Raw genomic sequence first — 19,943 nt, forward strand, 5'->3', positions numbered from 1 at the left:
TCAGTACTGAGGGAGCGCAACACTGTCGGAGCGTCACTACTGAGGGAGTGCAGCACTGTCAGAGGGTCAGTACGGAGGGAGTGCCGCACTGTCAGAGGGTCAGTACCGAGGGAGCGCCGCACGGTCGGAGGGTCAGTACCGAGGGAGCGCCGCACGGTCGGTGGGTCAGTACTGAGGGAGTGCCGCACTGTCGGAGGGTCAGTACTGAGGGAGTCCCGCACTGTCGGAGGGTCAGTCCTGAGGGAGTGCCGCACTGTCAGAGGGTCAGTACTGAGGGAGTGCCGCACTGTCGGAGGGTCAGTACTGAGGGAGTGCCGCACTGTCGGAGGGTGAGTACTGACGGAGTGCTGCACTGTCAGAGGGTCAGTACTGAGGGAGTGCCTCACTGTCGGACAGTCAGTACTGAGGGAGTGCCGCACAGTCAGAGGGTCAGTGCTGAGGGAGCGCCGCACTGTCGGAGGCTCAGTACTGAGGGAGCGCTGCACTGTCGGAGGGTCAGTACTGAGGGAGTGCCGCACTGTCGGAGGGTCAGTACTGAGGGAGTCCCTCACGGTCAGAGGGTCAGTACTGAGGGAGTGCCACACTGTCGGACAGTCAGTACTGAGGGAGTGCTGCATGGTCAGAGGGTCAGTACTGAGGGAGTGGCGCCCTGTCGGAGGGTCAGTGCTGAGGGGGTGCCGCATGGTCAGAGGGTCAGTACTGAGGGAGTGCCGCACTGTCGGAGGGTCAGTGCTGAGGGAGTGCCGCACTGTCAGAGGGTCAGTACGGAGGGAGGGCTGCACTGTTGGAGGGTCAGTGCTGAGGGAGTGCCACACTGTCAGAGGGTCAGTACTGAGGGAGTGCCGCACTGTCGGAGGGTCAGTGCTGAGGGAGTACCGCACTGTCAGAGGGTCAGTACGGAGGGAGGGCTGCACTGTTGGAGGGTCAGTGCTGAGGGAGTGCCACACTGTCGGAGGGTCAGTACTGGGGGAGCGCCTCACGGTCAGAGGGTCAGTACTAAGGCAGTGCCGCACTGTCGGAGGGTCAGTACTGAGGGAGTGCCACAGTGTCGGAGGGTCAGTACTGAGGGAGTGCAGCACTGTCGGAGGGTCAGTACTGAGGGAGTGCAGCACTGTCGGAGGTCAGTACTGAGGGATTGCCACAGTGTCGGAGGGTCAGTACTGAGGGATGCAGCACTGTCGGAGGGTCAGTACTGAGGGAGTGCAGCACTGTCGGAGGGTCAGTACGGAGGGAGTGCCGCACTGTCAGAGGGTCAGTACGGAGGGAGTGCCGCACTGTCAGAGGGTCAGTACCGAGGGAGCGCCGCACGGTCGGAGGGTCAGTACCGAGGGAGCGCCGCACGGTCGGAGGGTCAGTACCGAGGGAGTGCCGCACTGTCGGAGGGTCAGTACCGAGGGATCGCCGCACGGTCGGAGGGTCAGTACCGAGGGATCGCCGCACGGTCTGAGGGTCAGTACCGAGGGAGCGCCGCACGGTCGGAGGGTCAGTACCGAGGGAGCGCCGCACGGTCGGAGGGTCAGTACCGAGGGAGTGCCGCACGGTCGGAGGGTCAGTACTGAGGGAGGGCCGCACTGTCAGAGGGTCAGTACTGAGGAGTGCCGCACTGTCAGAGGGTCAGTACTGAGGGAGTGCCGCACTGTTGGAGGGTCAGTACTGAGGGAGCGCCGCACGGTCGGAGGGTCAGTACCGAGGGAGCGCCGCACGGTCGGAGGGTCAGTACCGAGGGAGTGCCGCACTGTCAGAGGGTCAGTACCGAGGGATCGCCGCATGGTCGGAGGGTCAGTACCGAGAGATCGCCGCACGGTCGGAGGGTCAGTACCGAGGGAGCGCCGCACGGTCGGAGGGTCAGTACCGAGGGAGCGCCGCACGGTCGGAGGGTCAGTACCGAGGGAGTGCCGCACTGTTGGAGGATCAGTACTGAGGGAGTGCGGCACTGTCGGAGGGTCAGTACTGAGGGAGTGCCGCACTGTTGGAGGGTCAGTACTGAGGGAGTGCTGCACTGTCGGAGGGTCAGTACTGAGGGAGTGCCGCACTGTTGGAGGGTCTGCACTGAGGGAGTGCCGCACTGTCGGAGGGTCAGTACTGAGGGAGTGCTGCAATGTCAGAGGGTCAGTACTGAGGGAGTGCCGCACTGTCGGAGGGTCAGTACTGAGGGAGCGCAGCACTGTCGGAGGGTCAGTGCTGAGGGCGTGCCGCACTGTCGGAGGGTCAGTACTGAGGGAGCGCAACACTGTCGGAGCGTCACTACTGAGGGAGTGCCGCACTGTCGGAGAGTCAGTACTGAGGGAGTGCCGCACTGTCGGAGGGTCAGTACTGAGGGAGTGCTGCACTATCGGAGGGTAAGTACTGAGGGAGTGCCTCACGGTCAGAGGGTCAGTACTGAGGGAGTGCCGCACTGTCGGACAGTCAGTACTGAGGGAGTGCCGCACTGTCGGAGGGTCAGTACTGAGGGAGTGCGGCCCTGTCGGAGGGTCAGTACTGAGGGAGTGCGGCCCTGTCGGAGGGTCAGTGCTGAGGGGGTGCCGCATGGTCAGAGGGTCAGTACTAAGGGAGTGCCGCAGTGTCGGAGGGTCAGTGCTGAGGGAGTGCCGCACTGTCAGAGGGTCAGTACGGAGGGAGGGCTGCACTGTTGGAGGGTCAGTGCTGAGGGAGTGCCACACTGTCAGAGGGTCAGTACTGAGGGAGTGCCGCACTGTCGGATGGTCAGTACTAAGGCAGTGCCGCACTGTCGGAGGGTCAGTACTGAGGGAGTGCCGCACTGTCGGAGGGTCAGTACTGAGGGAGTGCCGCACTGTCGGAGGGTCAGTACTGAGGGAGTGCCGCACTGTCCGAGGGTCAGTACTGAGGGAGCGCTGCACTGTCGGAGGGTCAGTAATGAGGGAGTGCCGCACTGTCGGAGGGTCAGTACTGAGGGAGTGCCGCACTGTCAGAGGGTCAGTACTGAGGGAGTGCTGCACTATTGGAGGGTAAGTACTGAGGGAGTGCCTCACGGTCAGAGGGTCAGTACTGAGGGAGTACCGCACTGTCGGACAGTCAGTACTGAGGGAGTGCCGCATGGTCAGAGGGTCAGTACTGAGGGAGTGCGGCCCTGTCGGAGGGTCAGTGCTGAGGGGGTGCCGCATGGTCAGTGGGTCAGTACTAAGGGAGTGCCGCAGTGTCGGAGGGTCAGTGCTGAGGGAGTCCCGCACTGTCAGAGGATCAGTACGGAGGGAGGGCTGCACTGTTGGAGGGTCAGTGCTGAGGGAGTGCCACACTGTCAGAGGGTCAGTCCTGAGGGAGTGCCGCACTGTCGGATGGTCAGTACTAAGGCAGTGCCGCACTGTCGGAGGGTCAGTACTGAGGGAGTGCCGCACTGTCAGAGGGTCAGTACTGAGGGAGTGCCGCACTGTCGGAGGGTCAGTACTGAGGGAGTGCCGCACTGTCGGAGGGTCAGTACTGAGGGAGCGCTGCACTGTCGGAGGGTCAGTAATGAGGGAGTGCCGCACTGTCGGAGGGTCAGTACTGAGGGAGTGCCGCACTGTCAGAGGGTCAGTACTGAGGGAGGGCCGCACTGTGAGAGGGTCAGTACTGAGTGAGTGCCGCACTGTCGGAGAGTCAGTACTGAGGGAGTGCCGCACTGTCGGAGGGTCAGTACTAAGGCAGTGCCGCACTGTCGGAGGGTCAGTACTGAGGGAGTGCCCCACTGTCGGAGGGTCAGTACTGAGGGAGTGCCACAGTGTCGGAGGGTCAGTACTGAGGGAGTGCAGCACGGTCGGAGGGTCAGTACTGAGGGAGTGCCGCACTGTCAGAGGGTCAGTACTGAGGGAGTGCCACAGTGTCCGAGAGTCAGTACTGAGGGAGTGCCGCACGGTCGGAAGGTCACTACCGAGGGAGTGCCGCAGTGTTGGAGGGTCAGTAATAAGGGAGTGCCGCACTGTTGGAGGGTCAGTACTGAGGGAGTGCCACACTGTTGGAGGGTCAGCACTGAGGGAGTGCCGCACTGTCGGAGGGTCAGTACTGAGGGAGTGCTGCACTGTCAGAGGGTCACTACTGAGGGAGTGCCGCACTGTCGGAGGCTCAGTACTGAGGGAGTGCTGCACTGTCGGAGGGTCAGTACTGAGAGAGTGCCGCACTGTCAGAGGGTCAGTACTGAGGGAGTGCTTCACTGTCAGAGGGTCAGTACTGAGGGAGTGCCGCACTGTCGGAGGGTCAGTACTGAGGGAGTGCCGCACTGTCAGAGGGTCAGTACTGAGGGAGTGGGCAATGTCAGAGGGTCAGTACTGAGGGAGGGCCGCACTGTCAGAGGGTCAGTACTGAGGGAGTGCCACAGTGTCCGAGGGTCAGTACCGAGGGAGCGCCGCACTGTCGGAGGGTCAGTACCGAGGGAGCGCCGCACGGTCGGAGGGTCAGTACCGAGGGAGCACCGCACGGTCGGAGGGTCAGTACCGAGGGAGCGCCGCACGGTCGGAGGGTCAGAACTGAGGGAGTGCCGCACTGTCAGAGGGTCAGTACTGAGGGAGCGCCGCACTGTCGGAGGGTCAGTACTAAGGGAGTGCCGCACTGTCTGAGGGTCAGTACTAAGGGAGTGCCGCACTGTCGGAGGGTCACTGCTGAGGGAGTGCTGTACTGTCAGAGGGTTAGTACTGAGGGAGTGCCGCACTGTCAGAGGGTCAGTACTGAGGGAGCGCCGCACTGTCGGAGGGTCAGTACTGAGGGAGTGCCGCACTGTCAGAGGGTCAGTACCGAGGGAGTGCCGCACTGTCGGAGGGTCAGTACCGAGGGAGTGCCGCACTGTCGGAGGGTCAGTGCTGAGTGAAATTCGCCATTGGAAGTGGACCTGAAACTCTTCACAGACACGGTTTTTGGTCAAGGCATCCTTCCAGCCACTCCCAGGAATTGGCAGACCTTCTCCCCTTCCTCTCATGGGATCTTGCTCTGTACTGGTGGCCTGGCGTAATGCCCCAACAGCAGGGTCGGTGCACGGGATGCGAAGTGCTTTGGGAGGGACACTTTGTCAACAGGAGCAGGAACATCCTCATAGCCCACTCTGCCACTGAGGTGGTCCACTGACCCCGATCTTCCATCACCGTCCCGAATTCCCTGCTTTCTCCCTCTCGTTGCGGCCTTTCGCCCTCAAAATATATTCGCCTCCTTCTTGAAAACTTCCGGCTTCAATTGCTCTCTTGTCGCAGAGCTTTCCACAGGCTTCCCCACTCTCCGGGTTCAGACTTTTATTTTTATTCAATCGCGGGATGAAGGTGTCAATGGCCGGGCCCAGCGTTTATTGCCCCCTCCCTCGTTACCCAGAGGGGACAGTTCAGAGTGAACCACATCGCTGTGGGCCTGGAATCACGTGTAGGCCCGGACTAGGTGCGGATGGCAGTTCCCTTCCCTTCGTGAACCAGATGGGCTTTTCCGACAACGGATTCCTGATCACTATTGGACCCTTAATTCCACATTTTTAAAAACGGAATTAAAATTCCTCCATCTGCCCTGACGGGATTCGAAGCCAGGTTGTTGGATCAACAGGCCAGCGATCATACCACCATGCCATAGCCTCTCCCTGTCCACCATCTTGTTGAGTCACCTCCTCCCACTCCTGTCTCTCCCTGTCTATCTGTGCCTCTCCCCTTTCCTTCAGAGTGTGTTTCCTTCCTGCCAGGCCTGGCGGTGGTGGGGGGGGAACGGGTGCCCCGAAGCGCAGGAAGGCGCCGCAGCAATGCCAGTTGTTGTTGTTGAGGCTTTGCCAGGATTCTGCGCCACTCCAGGGGGGGTGTCGAGGTCCGAAGCACGGACCCGCTCGCTGACCAGACAGTCTGTCCCCGTCCCCGTCCGGTGCGGTTACCCTCACACCGTGTCAGTTCCCATCTCGGCAAGCTCCTTCCTCCCGCCCCCGCGCAGCCCCTGGCCGTCACCCTTCGGGAACGTCGGCGTTAATCCTTGGTTGTCACTGGCCGGGACGCGGACTTCCAGCAGCCGGGACGCATCTCCCAGATAAAATGGCGAGTCATAGCGGCCTGCAGCTCAGAAAGAAGGCCCTTCGGCCCATCGAGTCTGCGCCAACCCACCTCCCTATTCAAATCCCATTCCCCCAGCACTTGGCCCATAGCCTTGGCATCTCGAGTGCCCGTCTAAATCCTTCACTACGATGGGGGGGGGGTTTCTGCCTCTCCCACCCCTCACAGACATCGCGTTCCAGACTCCCACCACCCTCTGGGTGAAAACGTTTCCCCTCACGTCCCTCTCGAAACCTCCTGCCCCTTCCCTTAAACTGATGCCCCCCTCCCCCAGTCCCCCACCAAGGAGGGTAACATTCCTTCCTGTCTATCTAAGCCCCCCCCATGATTTTATCAATCTCAGTCACATTCCCCCTCTCAGTCTCCTCTGCTCTAAGGAAAGCCACCCCAGTCTTTCCAATCTCTCTCCATCGCTGAAACTCTCCAGTCCTGGGAAATCTCCCTCTGCCCCCTCTCCCACCGTTATCCCATCCCTCCGATAGTGTGGATTCGGGAATTGCACACAGTCCCCTAGCTGTGATCTAACCAGTGGTTTGTACAGTTCCTGCATCACCTCCCCTGCTCTTCAACTTGATGCCTCTGCTAATAAAGGCAAGAATGCCTTTTGCTTTCTGAACCATTATATCTAGCTGTCCAGCTACATTAAGGGAGTGGTGGACATGCACACTGAGGTCTCTCTGTCCCTAGGATGCCTCCCAGTGTCTTCCAGTTCATCCTGGATTCCCTTCCCTTGGTTGTGCTGCCAAAGAGCCTCTTTTCACATTGATCCTGATTGAATTCCGTTTGATTGACTGGTTGATTTATCATTGTCACGTGTCCCGAGGTACAGTGAAAAGTGATGTTTTGCATGCTACACAGGCAGAGTGCATCAGGGTAAACAGAACAGAGCGCAGAATGAAGGGATACGGGTGTATAGAGAGAGAGAGAGAGAGAGAGATCAGAATCGACATTGCAGACTGAGTCTGACAATGGCGGGGAAGAAACTGTTCTCGAATCTGTGTTTTCAAACTTGTATATCTCCTGCCTGAGGGAAGAGGGTGGGAGAGATTCTAATCGGGGTGGGAGGGGTCTCTGATGATGTCGGCTGCCTTCCCGAGGGCAGTGGGGAGTGTAGATGGAGTCAGTGGATGGAAGGTTGGGTTTGTGTGAGGGACTGGGCTGTGTTCACAGCTCCCTGGGGTCTCTCACGGTCCTGGGCAGAGCAGTTGGTCCACTTCCTGTAATCTAAGGCTATCTTCCTCACTATTTCCGACCTGAGTGATTTTCCGATCATCTGGGAACGTACTGACCAACCCGCCCACATTCAAGTCAAGCTCATTGAAGGGTCCCAACACCGAGGGGATCCCACCCAGATCCCAATACTCTACCTCGAAAGCACTGCCCGCGTCACCTCTTTCAAACATCAACAAGAAAAGGTTCATCGCACGTTATTGTGAGCTCAACAACTCACCAGACGTTACGTCTCGGGAGTAAACCTGCTTAAACTTCATTCACCAGTCTCGCCCGTGTGTGAATTGTGCTGGAAGAAGCCACTCAGCCCATCAGGTCCTCACTGATCCTCCCAACCTACCTCCAGAACCCAGGCATTTACCATTGTTAGCCTGCACCCCTGTCTTCATCGCCCACTCCCAGCCCTTTGCGTTGAAACGCTGCCCCCTCATTTTCAACACCGTTCATGGCCACGCCAAGACAGACATCACAGAATCAGAGAATCGCTACAGTGAGGAAACAGGCCATTCGGCCCAACAGGTCCACACCGGCCCTCTGAAGAGTAACCCACCCAGACCCATTCCCCTCCCCTATTACTGTAAATTTACCGCTGACTAATCCACCCTAACCTGCACATCCCTGGGCACTATGGGACAATTTAGCACGGCCAATCCACCCTAACCTGCACATCCCTGGGCACTATGGGACAATTTAGCACGGTCAATCCACCCTAACCTGCACATCCCTGGACACTATGGGACAATTTAGCACGGCCAATCCACCCTAACCTGCACATCCCTGGACACTATGGGACAATTTAGCACGGCCAATCCACCCTAACCTGCACATCCCTGGGCACTATGGGACAATTTAGCACGGTCAATCCACCCTAACCTGCACATCCCTGGACACTATGGGACAATTTAGCACGGCCAATCCACCCTAACCTGCACATCCCTGAGCACTATGGGACAATTTAGCACGGCCAATCCACCCTAACCTGCACATCCCTGGGCACTATGGGACAATTTAGCACGGCCAATCCACCCTAACCTGCACATCCCTGGACACTATGGGACAATTTAGCACGGCCAATCCACCCTAACCTGCACATCCCTGGGCACTATGGGACAATTTAGCACGGCCAATCCACCCTAACCTGCACATCCCTGAGCACTATGGGACAATTTAGCACGGCCAATCCACCCTAACCTGCACATCCCTGGGCACTATGGGACAATTTAGCACGGCCAATCCACCCTAACCTGCACATCCCTGGGCACTATGGGACAATTTAGCACGGCCAATCCACCCTAACCTGCACATCCCTGGACACTATGGGACAATTTAGCACGGCCAATCCACCCTAACCTGCACATCCCTGGGCACTATGGGACAATTTAGCACGGCCAATCCACCCTAACCTGCACATCCCTGAGCACTATGGGACAATTTAGCACGGCCAATCCACCCTAACCTGCACATCCCTGGGCACTATGGGACAATTTAGCACGGCCAATCCACCCTAACCTGCACATCCCTGGGCACTATGGGACAATTTAGCACGGCCAATCCACCCTAACCTGCACAACCCTGGGCACTATGGGACAATTTAGCACGGCCAATCCACCCTAACCTGCACAACCCTGGGCACTATGGGACAATTTAGCACGGCCAATCCACCCTAACCTGCACAACCCTGGGCACTATGGGACAATTTAGCACGGCCAATCCACCCTAACCTGCACATCCCTGGGCACTATGGGACAATTTAGCACGGCCAATCCACCCTAACCTGCACATCCCTGAGCACTATGGGACAATTTAGCACGGCCAATCCACCCTAACCTGCACATCCCTGGGCACTATGGGACAATTTAGCACGGCCAATCCACCCTAACCTGCACATCCCTGGGCACTATGGGACAATTTAGCACGGCCAATCCACCCTAACCTGCACAACCCTGGGCACTATGGGACAATTTAGCACGGCCAATCCACCCTAACCTGCACAACCCTGGGCACTATGGGACAATTTAGCACGGCCAATCCACCCTAACCTGCACATCCCTGGGCACTATGGGACAATTTAGCACGGCCAATCCACCCTAACCTGCACATCCCTGAGCACTATGGGACAATTTAGCACGGCCAATCCACCCTAACCTGCACATCCCTGGGCACTATGGGACAATTTAGCACGGCCAATCCACCCTAACCTGCACATCCCTGGGCACTATGGGACAATTTAGCACGGCCAATCCACCCTAACCTGCACAACCCTGGGCACTATGGGACAATTTAGCACGGCCAATCCACCCTAACCTGCACAACCCTGGGCACTATGGGACAATTTAGCACGGCCAATCCACCCTAACCTGCACATCTTTGGACTGTGGGAGGAAACCCATGCAGACAGGGGCAGAATGTGCAAACCCCACACAGACAGTCGCCTGAGGGGGGAAATCGAACCCCGGTCCCTGGCCCTGTGAGGCAGCAGAGCTAACCTTGCTGCCACTGAGCTGCCTGATATTAGAGAAGATTTCTTCTCTGGGAGGGGTGAGTGATTCTGTGGATTCCTGTCCTGCCGAGTGTTGTCAAGGCTGGGTCATTAATTCGATCCAAGGCCAAGGGAGAGAGGTTGTTCATCAGTGGGGGGTGGGGGGTGGAGAATCGGGGATTGCGGGGAAATGGGAGGCAAATGGAGTTGGCGATTATCACAATCTCACTGGGTGGCAAAGGAGGCTGGATGAGAAAGGCCTCCCCCGTCACTATGTCTGTAATCTCTGACGGCTCACTCCGAGATCTCCTCATTCCCCCGCTCCCCCACCGCCCTTTTTCCTGCCTGTTTAGCACCTCCCATTGTCTCCCAGATGTCCCTGTCCTGCTGCTCCCACGCTGACAACACTTCCCCGGCTTGGGGCATTTGTCACCTGGGCTGGTGTGTGAGAGTTACCAAGTCATAGAGACACAGAGCGGTGCAGCACGGAAACTTGTCCATGCCGACCAGATATCCCAACCTCACCTCGTCCCATTCCCCATCACTTGGCCATGTCCCTCTAAACCCTTCCTATTCATGTCCCCATCCAGATGCCTTTTAAATGTTGTCATTGTACCAGCCTCCACCACATCCTCTGGCAGCTCATTCCACACACGTACCACCCTCTGTGTGAAAAAGTTGCCCCTTAGGTCCCTTTTATATCTTTCCCCTCTCACCCAAAACCCCTAGTTCTGGACTCCCCCACCCCAGGGAAAAGACTTTGCCTATTCACCCTATCCATGCCCCTCATGATTTTATAACCCTCTATAAGGTCACCCCTCAGCCTCCGACACTCCAGGGAAAACAGCCCCAGCCTGTTCAGCCTCTCCCTGTAGCTCAAACCCTCCAACCCTGGCAACATCCTTGTAAATCTTTTCTGAACCCTTTCAAGTTTCACAACATCTTTCCGATAGGAAGGAGACCAGAATTGCACTCAATATTCCAACAGTGGGCTAACCAATGTCCCGTACAGCCGCAACATGACCTCCCAACTCCTGTACTCAATACTCTGACCAATAAAGGGAAGCATACCAAACGCAGCCTTCACTATCTGAATTACTTGAGTTTTTTTGCTGCTGCCAATCCCCTCAAGGAATAGGTCATAGAATCCCTACAGTGCGGGAACAGGCCATTCGGCCCAACATGTCCACACCGACCCTCTGAAGAGAAACCCACCCAGACCCATTCCTCAATCTTTATTACTCTACATTTACCCCTGACTAATGCACCGAACCTACACATCCTTAGCGCTCCCCCGTGATTTAATTTTCGAGGTTCACACACACGGCCTGTTCGGCCACACCTGGGCTTTCCACTGGTCCTCGACCCCCTTGAACACTGCCCTGCCCGTCTCTGATAGGGAATCCGTCAGGTGGGATCGAGGGACACCCTTACATGACATGGAGCCTCCAACCCCGCCCCCTCATCCCCTCCACCACCCACCAGCGTTCCCTTGCCTTCAGGGAGGCTCCCCCTCTCTCCTGAGGCATAGGCCCGATCCGAAGCCTCCAGCCCCTGACCGTTTCGAACAGCTCATTATTCGTTCGGCCCGCAGGATGAGGGAGCGTTGTCTGCTCAACGCTGATGACCTTGGTGTGTGACTCTGGTGTAAGCTTGCTTCTTGAAAGTTCCTTTTGTCTCAGCGCCCACAAACCCGCGAGAATTGTCAGGCACGGCCCAGGTTAAATGCTAGGCCCTTTCGTCAAGATTTGTTTGAAATGAAGTCTCACAGTCACCGAGGGAGCCGGTCAGAACTCCAGCCGAGTGAAATATTAATGCAGACAAGCTGTCACAAATCATTACAGGGCACGTCTTGTCTCAAAACCATGAAACAATTCCTCTCCAAAACAAAAACACCTTGCACAAAAACCGGCGTTTCTATGAATTTTGGACCTCACCCTTTCACCTCTGTGTTGCCTGGATTCGTCTTTCTCCGGTACTGATGGATTGGGGTTAGACTTTTCCAATGCCGGGGGGAGGATCAGTAACCTGTCGGAATGGGAGTAGGCCGCATCCCAATCTGTTCACTGAATCCCTACCTGAGGAAGCAGGCCATTCGGCCCATCAACTCCACACCAAACCTCCAAAGAGCATCCCTTCCAGATGCACGACCCTACTCTATCCCTGTAACCCTGCCTTTCCCGAGGCCAATCCACCCTAACCTACACATCCCTGGGCGCTATGGGACAATTTAGCACGGCCAATCCACCCGAACCTACACATCCCTGGGCACTATGGGACAACTTAGCACGGCCAATCCACCCTAACCTGCACATCTTGGGACTGTGGGAGGAAACTGGAGCACCCGGAGGAAACCCACGCAGACACGGGGAAAATGTGCAAACTCCACACAGTCACCCGAGGGTGGGATTGAACCTGGGACCCAGGTGCTGTGAGGCAGCAGTGCTAACCACTGAGCCACTATGCCTAGATGGGGGGGTCTCGATTGTCAAAGGGATCAGGGAGAGAGAGCGGGAGTGGGATACTGAGATTGCACGGTTAACCGCGATCATCTTGATTGCGGAGGGGAGGGGTGGGGTGGGGTGGGGTGGGGTGGGGTGGGGTGGAAGGGCCGAATGGCCCACTCCTGTTTTCGCCGTTCCTACCTCAGGGCTGTCTCGGCAGTCAGCTGCTCTGGTATCTGGGTGCTTTCATCTCTCTGTTGAGAGCCGGTAGCCATGGATACGGCTGGGTGGTTTGCCAGGCTGTTATGGGTGGGGCGTTTCCAGGACTAACCCCGTGGCTCCAGGCCTGGCGTCGCGGGTAGGCCCATACTGGGTGGGTTCTCACCCCCCTCCCGACGATCCACGATGCCGATTGGCCGATTCCACGCTCCCAGAGCAGCGGGACGGAAATCCAAATCACGAATCCAGTCAGGAAACCGCGCCCCCGACAGAGGAGCGAGAGCGGGATTTCCTGGTCGAATAGTCCTCGCAACAATACCGCCTGGGCTGTGAACCTGGGGGGTGGGGGGGCGGTCTCTGGAACATCAGCCGGATCCAACCAGCCCAGCCATAATGCCGTCCCCTCGGGAAAACGTTCAACACCCCTCAACCCCCCCCCGCCCCCAAACCCAACGTCTCCCTAATAGCCAATGGAGGGGGCGGGGTGGGTGGGCTTGATGTCCTGGACCACCGACCCATCCCCTCACCCCTCCCCCAAATCCCCCACCAGCCCCAAACGAAACGGGCCTACCTGGGTGATCCTGTCGTTCATGGTGGGAGACCTCCCCCGTCTGGTGGTGGTGGTTGCCATGGTGGTGGTGGTCTCCATGATGGTGGTGGACATGTCCGCTAGGAGTGTGGTGGCCGTGGTCTCAGTGGTCATCACCGAGGGCACCTCCCCCACTAGCCGCAGGTTCCCGTCCACCTTGACGTTGGCGTCGCTCTCAGCGGCCAGGGTCAGCACCTTCAGGCCGTTGTAGTAGAGTCCAGCCACCTGCCCCTGGAAGGGGCGCCCCTGGGCCTTGCCCCCAATCTGGATGGAAGCCTGGCTGTTGAAGATGGTCAACTGTCGACCTGCAACGACACAATGGGGGGGTCGGGGGGAAGGGGGGGAGAGAGCGGCCATTGGAGCGGTGGGTGTACAGACGTGGCATAGGGGAGAGGAAACGCGCCCCACAAACAAACCCCTGCCTCCCCCCACCCACCACCAGCCCATCCCACTGGAATGGCAAGGGATAGTCAGCCAGCGTTTCCTGTTTCCCGGATCGGTGCTCCACTGCGGAAGGGGTTCCCTCCCTTTTGCCAATGAGCCTGTGGGCTTGCTTGAGGAGCCAGTGCAGGCGGGATTGGCCAAATGGCCTTCGTTTGCATCCAAGAGATTCGATGATTCGATGGGCTGAGTGGCCACCTATTGTGCTGTAAGAATTCAGTGATTCGATGGACTGAATGGCCTCATGCCCTAATTCACTGAGTGATCTGACATTCCCTTTGCCCTCAGTGGCTGTAGCTTGGGCTGCGTGGGGCCGGTCTAGAATTCCCTCCCTCTGCCCGTCCCCTTTACTATCCCCTGACATAGCTCGGGGTGGGGAGTGGGTCACGCACTTTGCCTCTTAATTGGGCCTTGACCGTACGCAGGCTGCTACGCAAATGCAGGACTTAGCTTCGACCGGACGGTATGCTGAATGCCACTTTAACCCTCTCTTCAGACTCTGGAGCCACCATTCGGCCCAACAATACTGCCCCACTTGGTCTTCTCCTCATTCCCCAGGGCAGCAAGCAGGAGGCTACAACTCTGTGTCGGACACCCGTGGGTTTGAGCCCCTTCCCAGAGATTTGGGGAGCACCCCCCTCCCCCCCCCCCCCACCCCCACCCTCTTGACGTGGTACAGAGGAGGTGCTGAATGGTCAGTCACTCATTAAAGGCCACTCAGGCAGGTGGAAACTATCCCATTCTCCCCCTTTTCTCTGAATCAGAGGATGAGGGTGGCACTACGTTTCAAATCTGAACCTCCAGTTAATCGGTTTTCTCTCTGCTTTCATGGGAACACGAATGTCTGTTACCCGTCCCTAACTGCCCCTTTGGATTCCTCGGGCCATTTCAAGAGAGAGGCGACGAGTCAACCAACCCCTGATGCGGCGAGGGCTGGAGTCACGTGTAGGCCCAGACCGGGTAATGACGACAGGTTTCCCTTCCCGACAGGGGCGTCAGTGAACCAGACGGGGTCGTGACGAGAAGCGAGGATAGTTTTCACAACCATCACCGTCATGGTTAACAGTCAATTCCAGCTTTGATTGACGAAATGCTCGTTTTATGGGGAGGCACGATGGCTCAGTGGTTAGCACTGCTTCCTCACAGTGCCAGGGATCCGGGTTTGATCCCCACCCTCACCCTGTGTGGAATTTGCACATTCTCTGCATGGGTTTCCTCTGGTGTTCCGGTTTCCTCCCACAGCCCACAGATGTGCAGGTTAGTGTGGATTGGCCGTGCTAAATTGTCCCATAGTGCCCAGGGATGTGCAGGTTAGGGTGGATTGGCCATGCTAAATTGTCCCATTGTGCCCAGGGATGTGCAGGTTAGGGTGGATTGGCCATGCTAAATTGTCCCATAGTGTCTAGGGATGTGTAGGTTAGGGTGGATTGGCCGTGCTAACTTGTCCCATAGTGCCCAGGGATGTGCAGGTTAGGGTGGATTGGCCGTGCTAAATTGTCCCATAGTGCCCAGGGATGTGCAGGTTAGGGTAGATTGGCCGTGCTAAACTGTCCCATAGTGCCCAGGGATGTGCAGGTTAGGGTGGATTGGCCGTGCTAAATTGCCCCATAGTGTCCAGGGATGTGCAGGTTAGGGTGGATTGGCCGTGCTAAATTGTCCCATAGTGCCCAGGGATGTGCAGGTTAGGGTGGATTGGCCGTGCTAAATTGTCCCATAGTGCCCCAGGGATGTGCAGGTTAGGGTGGATTGGCCGTGCTAAATTGTCCCATAGTGCCCGGGGATGTACAGGTTAGGGTGGATTGGCCGTGCTAAATTGTCCCATAGTGCCCGGGGATGTACAGGTTAGGGTGGATTGGCCGTGCTAAATTGTCCCATAGTGCCCCAGGGATGTGCAGGTTAGGGTGGATTGGCCGTGCTAAATTGTCCCATAGTGCCCAGGGATGTGCAGGTTAGGGTAGATTGGCCGTGCTAAACTGTCCCATAGTGTCCAGGGATGTACAGGTTAGGGTGGATTGGCCGTGCTAAATTGTCCCATAGTGCCCAGGGATGTGCAGGTTAGGGTGGATTGGCCGTGCTAAATTGCCCCATAGTGTCCAGGGATGTGCAGGTTAGGGTGGATTGGCCGTGCTAAATTGTCCCATAGTGTCCAGGGATGTGCAGGTTAGGGTGGATTGGCCGTGCTAAATTGTCCCATAGTGCCCAGGGATGTGCAGGTTAGGGTGGATTGGCCGTGCTAAATTGTCCCATAGTGCCCCAGGGATGTGCAGGTTAGGGTGGATTGGCCGTGCTAAATTGCCCCATAGTGTCCAGGGATGTGCAGGTTAGGGTGGATTGGCCGTGCTAAATTGTCCCATAGTGCCCCAGGGATGTGCAGGTTAGGGTGGATTGGCCATGCTAAATTGTCCCATAGTGCCCCAGGGATGTGCAGGTTAGTGTGGATTATTCAGGGATAAATCTCGAGTAATGGGTTAATGGAATGCCTCTGGGTGGGTTACTCTTCGGAGGGTCAGTGTGACCTTGTTGGGCCGAAGGGCCTGTTTCCACACAGTCGGGATTCTATGATTCAGTGAAGCACGGGGGGGGGGGGGGGGGGGGGGGGGTTTGAAGTCGCTGACAGACAGCGCTCGTCATTGGACTAATTGTGAATCCCAAATTGACAGAGTGAATAAACTTTCCCGGTCTTCCATGTGGGGGAGCTCTGGTCCCCTGTTCTGAGAGCTGTCCTCTCAATTGGAGACCGTCTACCCTTCACACCACATTCAGAAATCCAGTCAGTGGACATTTGGTACCACAGTGTTACTCCGTGATTGGCTGGATACTGGGCTTCCCAGAGGAACCGAGGGATCTGGGGCTGGGGGGTGGGGGTGGGGGGCTGGGGTTTGTTAGCAGATCCCAGCAAGACGTGGGGGCAATTCAGAAGGAATATTGCCTTCTGATCAGTCACGGCACAGACTCTAAAGGCAGGGAGGTGGTGTTGGAGCTGCACAGAGTGGGAGATCACTGTGAGATGTAGTTCGGGTCACCGCACTATCGGAAGGATGTGATCGCACTGGGAGATGGAGGGGAGGGTGGAGCACACAGTGGAGATTCACCAGGACGTTGCTGGGGATGGAGCACTTGATAAGCTCAGGGTTGTCTTCTTTGGAGCACGGAAGGTGGATGTGGTGGGGGGGGGAAATGTCCTGATTATGGGAAGCTGGGATTCTCCTCAGTCTCACTGGGTGGGGGGGGGGGAAGGGTAGGTGCGGGTATCGTGTTAAAGCGAAAGGTGGGAGGGGATTCGGGGTAGGAACATTTCTCCCAGAGGGTGTTCGGGTGTGGAACGCACTGCCCGGGAAGGGGGTGGGGAGTTGAGGTGGGAGCCCCCCCCCGCCGACCTGTAATGTCAACTTGAAGTCTGTGAGCGTTCCAGGCTACGGACCCAGAGTGAGAAAGTGGGACTAATGTGGCTAGTAATGGTACAGACTCGATGGGCCAAAGGGTCTCTTGAAAACTGGGATCAATTCTATGGCACAAGAAATGGTTAAATTATCGTTACACTGGTCAATGTCGCATCTTTGGTGCAACCAGCAAATGGTGCGGTTCCCTCCAGCCCCGACACCCCCCAGCTATCTCTGTAACCCCACCATCCCCTACACCCCCGCCATCCCCTATACCCCCTCCCTATCTCTGTAACCCCCTCCAGCCCCTACACTCCCTCCATCCCCTATACCCCCTCCCTATCTCTGTAACCCCCTCCAGCCCCTACACTCCCTCCATCCCCTATACCCCCTCCCTATCTCTGTAACCCCCTCCAGCCCCTACACTCCCTCCATCCCCTACACCCCCTCCCTATCTCTGTAACCCCTCCATTCCCTACACCCCCTCCATCCCCTATATCCCCTCCCTATCTCTGTAACCCCCTCCAGCCCCTACACCCCCTCCATCCCCTATACCCCCTCCCTATCTCTGTAACCCCTCCATTCCCTACACCCCCTCCATCCCCTATATCCCCTCCCTATCTCTGTAACCCCCTCCAGCCCCTACACTCCCTCCATCCCCTACACCCCCTCCCTATCTCTGTAACCCCTCCATTCCCTACACCCCCGCCATCCCCTATACCCCCTCCCTATCTCTGTAACCCCCTCCAGCCCCTACACCCCCTCCATCCCCTATACCCCCTCCCTATCTCTGTAACCCCCTCCAGCCCCTACACTCCCTCCATCCCCTACACCCCCTCCCTATCTCTGTAACCCCTCCATTCCCTACACCCCCTCCATCCCCTATATCCCCTCCCTATCTCTGTAACCCCCTCCAGCCCCTACACCCCCGCCATCCCCTATACCCCCTCCCTATCTCTGTAACCCCCTCCAGCCCCTACACCCCCTCCATCCCCTATATCCCCTCCCTATCTCTGTAACCCCCTCCAGCCCCTACACCCCCTCCATCCCCTATACCCCCTCCCTATCTCTGTAACCCCCTCCAGCCCCTACACTCCCTCCATCCCCTACACCCCCTCCCTATCTCTGTAACCCCTCCATTCCCTACACCCCCTCCATCCCCTATATCCCCTCCCTATCTCTGTAACCCCCTCCAGCCCCTACACCCCCGCCATCCCCTACACCCCCTCCATCCCCTACACCCCCTCCATCACCTACACCCCCTCCATACCCGACACCCCCTCCCTATCTCTGTAACCCCACCATCCCCTACACTCCCTCCATCCCCTACACCCCCTCCCTATCTCTGTAACCCCTCCATCCCCTACACCCCGTCCCTATCTCTATAACCCCACCATCCCCTACACCCCCTCCATCCCCTACACCCCCTCCCTATCTCTGTAACCCCCTCCATCCCCTACACCCCCTCCATCCCCTACACCCCCTCCCTATCTCTGTAACCCCCTCCATCCCCTACACACCCTCCCTATCTCTGTAACCCCATCCAGCCCCTACACCCCCTCCCTATCTCTGTCACCCTCTCCAGCCCCTACACCTCCTCCCTATCTCTGTAACCCCCTCCATCCCCTACTCCCCCTCCCTATCTCTGTAACCCCCTCCATCCCCTACACCCCCTCCCTATCTCTGTAACCCCCTCCATCCCCTACTCCCCCTCCCTATCTCTGTAACCCCCTCCATCCCCTACACCCCCTCCTTATCTCTGTAACCCCCTCCATCCCCTACACCCCCTCCATCCCCTACACCCCCTCCCTATCTCTGTAAGCCCCTCCATCCCCTACACACCCTCCCTATCTCTGTACCCCCTCCAGCCCCTACACCCCCTCCCTATCTCTGTAACCCCCTCCATCCCCTACACACCCTCCCTATCTCTGTAACGCCCTCCAGCACCTACACTCCCTCCTTATCTCTGTAACCCCCTCCAGCCCCTACACCCCCTCCCGATCTATGTAACTCCCTCCAGCCCCTACACACCCTCCCTATCTCTGTAACCCCCCTCCAGCCCCTACACCCCCTCCCTATCCCTGTAACCCCCTCCAGCCCCTACACTCCCTCCCTATCTCTGTAACCCCCTCCAGCTCCTACACCCCTTCCCTATCTCTGTAACCCCCTCCGGTCCCTACGCCCCCTCCCTATCTCTGTAACCCCCTCCAGCCCCTACACTCCCTCCCTATCTCTGTAACCCCCTCCAGCTCCTACACCCCTTCCCTATCTCTGTAACCCCCTCCAGCTCCTACACCCCTTCCCTATCTCTGTAACCCCCTCCAGCCCCAACACCCTCTCCCTATTTCTGTAACCCCCTCCAGCCCCAACACCCCCTCCCTATCTCTGTCACCCCCTCCAGCTCCTACACCCCTTCCCTATCTCTGTAACCCCCTCCGGTCCCTACGCCCCCTCCCTATCTCTGTAACCCCCTCCAGTCCCTACACACCCTCCCTATCTCTGTAATCCCCTCCATCCCCTACACCCCCTCCCTATCTCTGTAACCCCCTCCATCCCCTACACCCCCTCCCTATCTCTGTAACCCCCTCCAGTCCCTATACCCCCTCCCTATCTCTGTAACTCCCTCCAGTCCCTACACCCCCTCCCTATCTCTGTAACCCCCTCCAGTCCCTACGCCCCTTCCCTGTTTCTGTCACAACCTACAGCCCCTACACCCCCTCCCTATCTCTGTAACCCCCTCCATCCCCTACACTCCCTCCCTATCTCTGTAACCCCCTCCAGCCCCGACATCCCCTCCCTATCTCTGTAACCCCCTCCAGTCCCTACACCCCCTCCCTATCTCTGTAACCCCCTCCAGCCCCTACACCCCCTCCCTATCTCTGTAATCCCCTCCAGTCCCTACACCCCCTCCCTATCTCTGTCACCCCCTCCAACCCCTACACCCCCTCCCTATCTCTGCAACCCCCTCCAGTCCCTACACCCCCTCCCTCTCTCTGTAACCCCCCCCACCAGCCCCTACACCCCCTCCCTATGTCTGTAACCCCCTCCAGCCCCTACACCCCCTCCCTATCTCTGTAATCCCCTCCAGCCCCTACATCCCCTCCCTATCTCTGTCACCCCCTCCAACCCCTACACCCCCTCCCTATCTCTGCAACCCCCTCCAGT

At 57.9% G+C, this 19,943-nt stretch overlaps 1 protein-coding gene across 8 annotated transcripts in view; it reads right to left on the minus strand.

Moving 5' to 3' along the window:
• Positions 1-19,943, minus strand: part of LOC140457032 (neurexin-2-like) — a 1,330,437-nt gene that overhangs the window by 185,000 nt on the left and 1,125,494 nt on the right. For all 8 annotated transcript variants that reach the window (XM_072550954.1, XM_072550952.1, XM_072550953.1 and 5 more), the window contains one exon: positions 12,940-13,262. In XM_072550954.1, the coding sequence (XP_072407055.1) occupies positions 12,940-13,262 (323 nt within the window). The remainder of the gene's footprint in view (positions 1-12,939; positions 13,263-19,943) is intronic.

Source organism: Chiloscyllium punctatum, chromosome 31 (genome assembly GCF_047496795.1).
Source record: "Chiloscyllium punctatum isolate Juve2018m chromosome 31, sChiPun1.3, whole genome shotgun sequence".
NCBI classification, from domain to species: Eukaryota; Metazoa; Chordata; class Chondrichthyes; order Orectolobiformes; family Hemiscylliidae; genus Chiloscyllium; species Chiloscyllium punctatum.